The sequence below is a fragment of the Danio rerio genome, chromosome 16, assembly GCF_052040795.2.
Source record: "Danio rerio strain M-AB ecotype USA chromosome 16, GRCz13ab, whole genome shotgun sequence".
NCBI classification, from domain to species: domain Eukaryota; kingdom Metazoa; phylum Chordata; class Actinopteri; order Cypriniformes; family Danionidae; genus Danio; species Danio rerio.
This window is the reverse complement of record NC_141036.1, coordinates 9285001-9290000: the sequence shown is the minus strand read 5'-3', so window position 1 is coordinate 9290000 and position 5000 is coordinate 9285001. Positions and strand designations below refer to the sequence as shown.

Here is a 5000-nt window from a genome sequence, read left to right as displayed (position 1 = left end):
AGGTGAAAACCCCGAAAAAATTATTATAAGGAAAGATAAATAGTAGATCACCTGGATACTGTACTTTCCACCTACTGTATTTCAAACACTATGAATTTGGACATACTCAACTCACATATAGTAGGAATATTACTATATAGCATTATAAAAACATTATATACCACTATATAGTAGGAAAGTATGCGATTTGGGACACAGGCAAGGAATGAACACAGAGAACAACGCGCCATTCACACAGGGTGTCATTGTGGATCCGTCGGCACCGCTTCAGAGGCGTTGCTCGCTGCAGAAATTAGGACTAGCTCAACTTTTCAAGTGCCGACAGAAGCGTCAGCCAATAAGATCACTGTATGCAAATACACCAGCTCAAACAGTGGCCAATTGCTGACTGAATTTCATTGGCTGATGCTTCTATGACGATCGCTTCAGCCCCAACTTCAGACAAGCCTTCAGTCAAGCGTTGACGCTGAAGCCTCGTGTGAATGGGGTGTAATGGGAAGCAGTACAATAAAGTTTTCACAAAACACACGACAGGGACTGTGACAAACCGCGGGTCTCTTGTCACTGGCAGCTCTTCTAAGAAAGTAACTCTATCATCATGTGATGGAGTACTTTGGGTGCAAAAGGCCTAACTAATCCCATTGTGGCATCATAGCGGTTATAATTAAACAACGGTGGATTTTACACTTGGTCACCTGCTCAACGTGGGTCAGGAGTGTTATGTTTAAAGTGGTACTAAAGTGGGCCAGGGGCATTTAGGGGATTAGAACCAAAGGCCACACGAGTAACACCTCCCAGTATGGAATAATTCAGCTGTTTGTGCCCTTTCTGCTGTAACCACATTGTAACTCTTCTCGGCTCAGCAGTCACCCGTTCCCTCCCTATGTCTATGATGGGCAGCTGATTCAACCTGTGACAGGCAACATTCTCCGGTTATTTTGGACTCAGGACTTGTGACCTCCGGCTGCACAGGACTGTTATGAGGACATTCACAAACCTGCTTGTACATCAAGACAGCAAGGCAGTCAAGTTTTTTAAATGATAGGATTCTTGGTGGTGATTTGAGTCATGGCGAGCCTTACAGTGCTCTTTCGCTTTCTCTATGTGGGCTTTGTAAGAAACAGACAAGGACGCCTTACCGAATGGTGTTCAACATTTGATAAAGGTAGGTCAGAGTTCACTTTGTGAGTCTTGTGTAGTGTGGAACAAGTTGTGAAACATGAAACTACTTTAAGCTGCTGTTAACAGTGCGATGGTAAGACTTGTTTAGGTGCATGGGTGATGTTTATAAGAGTGTTGATTATTTGAACAGTAGTGGATCATAATATTCGTCTTGCTTATTAATCCAAAGTTAGTGGACTTTCAGAAAAAGGGGAACATTTGTTTGAGACCGATAACAGCAGCCAGAAGAAAGAACAATATCAAATTTACTATTTTGTTTATAGATGCTGCATTATGAAACCCTTGCATAAGCATTTTTAATTGATTGCCAAAATAATATAATACTAAGTGTAGCTTTATAAAGGCACGTAAAAAAATCTAAATATTAAAATGTTTGAGGATTTAAGAAGCTTAAAACCATTAAATGCACGATCACTTCCTTGTGAAAAGGGTCTATTATGGCATGATAATAATGGCCTCATGATGTTTATGTTTATTACAGATTTATGACAAGTTATGTAATGTCAAGTTGTCATGACAAAGACACCGACAGGTTTAGTTGTTTTGATAATGTGAAGTTGTCACAATAAAGATATGTTGTGATGTATTTGTTTGTCAGGTTATCATTAAAACATCTCAAACAATGGCATATTTGCTTTTAAAATGACATCTGAACAGATAACACCTAACGACAGTTATTATGAACCTGCAAACTATCTTCATATTCATGATGTTATGATTATAAAGGTGTCATGACAGTCTTATAAACACCCCCTTAACAATGCCATCTTTGCATTTAAAATGACATGTCTGAAAAAATAACACCTAACGACAGTTGTCATAAACATGCAAAATATCTTTATATTCATGATGCCATGATTATAAAGGTGTCATGACAGTGTTATGAACACCTCATTAACAATGGCATTTTTGCATTTAAAATGACATATCTGAGCAAATGACAACTAACGACAGTTATCATAAACATGCAAACTATCTTCATATTCATGGAGTCATGATTATAAAGGTGTCATAACAGTGTTATGAACACCTCATTAACAATGCCATCTTTGCATTTAAAATGACAAATCTGAGCAAATGACAACTAACGACAGTTATCATAAACATGCAAACTATCTTCATATTCATGATGTCATGATTATAAAGGTGTCATGACAGTCTTATGAACACCTCATTAACAATGGCATTTTTGCATTTAAAAGGACATATCTGAGCAAATAGCATCAAATAACAGTTATCATAAACGTGCAAAATATCTCCATAATCATGGCATCATGATTATAAAGGCATCATGACAGTCTTATAAACACCCCCTTAACAATGCCATCTTTGCATTTAAAAGGACATATCTGAGCAAATAATACCTAATGATAGTTGTCATAAAAATGCTAAATATCTTCATATTCATGGTATCAAGATTATAAAGGTGTCATGACAGTCTTATGAACACTCCATAAACAATGCCATAATTGTGTTTAAAAATGAAATATCTGGACAAATAACACCTAATGACAGTTGTCATAAACATGCAAAATATATTCATATTCATGACATGCCACGATTATAAAGCTCTCATGACAGTCTTATAAACACCCTCTTAACAAATCCATTTTTTGCAATATGAACACCTCCTTCAAGTAAATGCTTACCATTATTTATTATTTGTTTTCTAGCTAATCAAGGTTAGTTGCGATTAAGACAAATACTCTTAAAGGTATGAGCAAATGTGCAAATAAATCTTGAAGATAAGCAGGATGTTTGGCAAGCGCTTGCACAGGGGGTTTGGGAGTTAACAGGTGGATTAGAAGCCATCAGCAAAACCAATTCCATCATAAATCTGCACGCTCTGAGTGTTCGCCAGGCTTCGGAGCCCCAGAGCTTTAGAACACACACAAGAACACCAGTAAATCTTGCCTTCTGTATAGGACACAAGTGAATGGCTGCAGTGGAGAACAGTGAATCAGATTGGCAACACCCACTTGTGCTGTTTAGGCCATTAGTTTAAAAGCTTACTTTCCCAAAGTCGACTCTTCTTTCCCAGAAACTCAGGGAGCAGATGCGCTATCTGTAGTCTGATGGATGCTATTATACATGTGAAATGGGAACATTTGTGAATAGCCACTGTTGGCAATATGCTCAAGCGGGACTGAGACTCATCCCACTCTCAGGTATTCTTATGTTTAATTTTTTAATGCAATGTGCTTAGGCAGACATTAAGTTATGGAAGTTGCTAATTCCTGAAAATGTTCCAACAAGACTTTTGTAGTTTTTAGAACTGCAGTTTTTTCAATTATCGTATTAATGAATATATTTAAAACATATCCCATATGTATTCCTCACACTTATATATTGCCCATAGTGATCTTTTATATAAGAATGCATCATCTCAACATTTTCATATTCAAGATGTTGTCTGTGGGCCATTAAGTTTTAGTACTAGATTATTGAGGCAGTGTTGTGTCTTTTGGCCTGTTTTCACTGAGTGGTACAGTACGGTACAGGTAGGTACAGGTCACATTTATCAGGCTTGCGTTTCCACTGCTTAAAGGGTACCAATGGTACCAAATGGAAATTTGGCCAGGATGTTGTGGTTAAACCTCTACCCTTTTTCGAAGGACATTTTGGGATTTTAAACGACCGCAGAGAGTTGGGACCTGGTTGAACACCTCAGAATCCCCATCAATATACTGGTGCGTTAGGACTCACACAGACCACAGGTTGAGTGCTCCCTGCTGGACTTAGTAGCACCACTTCCGGCAGCAACCTAGCTTTTCCATGTGGTCTCCCATCCAGTTACTAAACAGCCACAGCCCTGCTTAGCTTCAGTGGGCGACCATGTGAGAGTTGCAGAGAGCTACCTGCCAGCATCCAAATGATATCCAAATTTTTGTCTTAAATGGTTAAAAAGATTCACTTCCACTGTAATATTGTACCGTTATCTGTTTCTTCCCAAATCTAAAAGGAACATACTGTAGTTTTGAAGGCTACAAGTGCAAGGTCTGGCTAATGTATAGTGAGGCAGGATCGAAACTACTCTGACATCTTTCTGTTACTCGTCATCAGATTCAAGGTTCAAATGAAATATGACAGACTTGAAATATGTTAAATCATTGAAGCATAAGAGGGTGCATTATTGTAAAAGAGCAGCTCTGAATTAACCAGGACCTGTTTGTTGCATATGTAATAGCTTTGCTGTATTAGCAAACCCATGAGAGGCTTTCATGTAGTTTCTCCAACATTTGGAATTTGACTTTAACATTTGAACACCGCTTCAATTGATTTCCTTTCAGTCAACAAACAGGAGTCAAAATACGCTCACATTGCTATTACTCCTTCCTGCAGTAAGTCTGGCTTTCCATGCTGATCAGTTATCAATTTATTCCAGCTTCAGAATGGATGCCCGGCTCTGGGAAATGAAAGCTATTTGTCACAAGGATGGCAGTGTGAAATGAAATCATTTCCTCAATGCTCGTGTCATATCTAAGGGACATATGATTGTACAACCTTGTCCCAACATGCCTCGTGCTCCCCTGTTGAGACTGTTTGAGCCAATGTAGAGTCTCGCCGGTTGTAAAACGACAAGCAATCAAGACTTGCGAACAAGGATCATAAAAGCGAGGATGGGAATGAGTCGGTAAAGGTTGCCAGTGGAGAGGCAGAGGAGAGGGGGAGAAATGCAGTCGTAAATGGGAGAATGGGCCAAGGGATCCATAACTCAAGTGAGGTGGGGACTGTATTTGGGAGGTGCTGATGTGTGAGAAAAATGAGCTGGCATTTGCTCAGCACCCTCTCAGTCTTCTCTCACAACCACGGAAAAA

At 39.0% G+C, this 5000-nt stretch overlaps 1 protein-coding gene across 27 annotated transcripts in view; it reads left to right on the top strand.

Moving 5' to 3' along the window:
* The window catches only part of triob (trio Rho guanine nucleotide exchange factor b), a 251202-nt gene that overhangs the window by 55732 nt on the left and 190470 nt on the right, over positions 1-5000 (top strand). For 2 of the 27 annotated variants that reach the window (XM_087286540.1, XM_087286538.1), the window contains exon 1: positions 982-1165. The exons of the other annotated variants lie outside the window; for them this stretch is intronic. In XM_087286540.1, the coding sequence (XP_087142666.1) occupies positions 1069-1165 (97 nt within the window). In that variant the 5' untranslated portion in view covers positions 982-1068. Of the gene's footprint in view, positions 1-981; positions 1166-5000 lie in introns of those variants that run through there. 27 annotated transcript variants of the gene reach the window in all.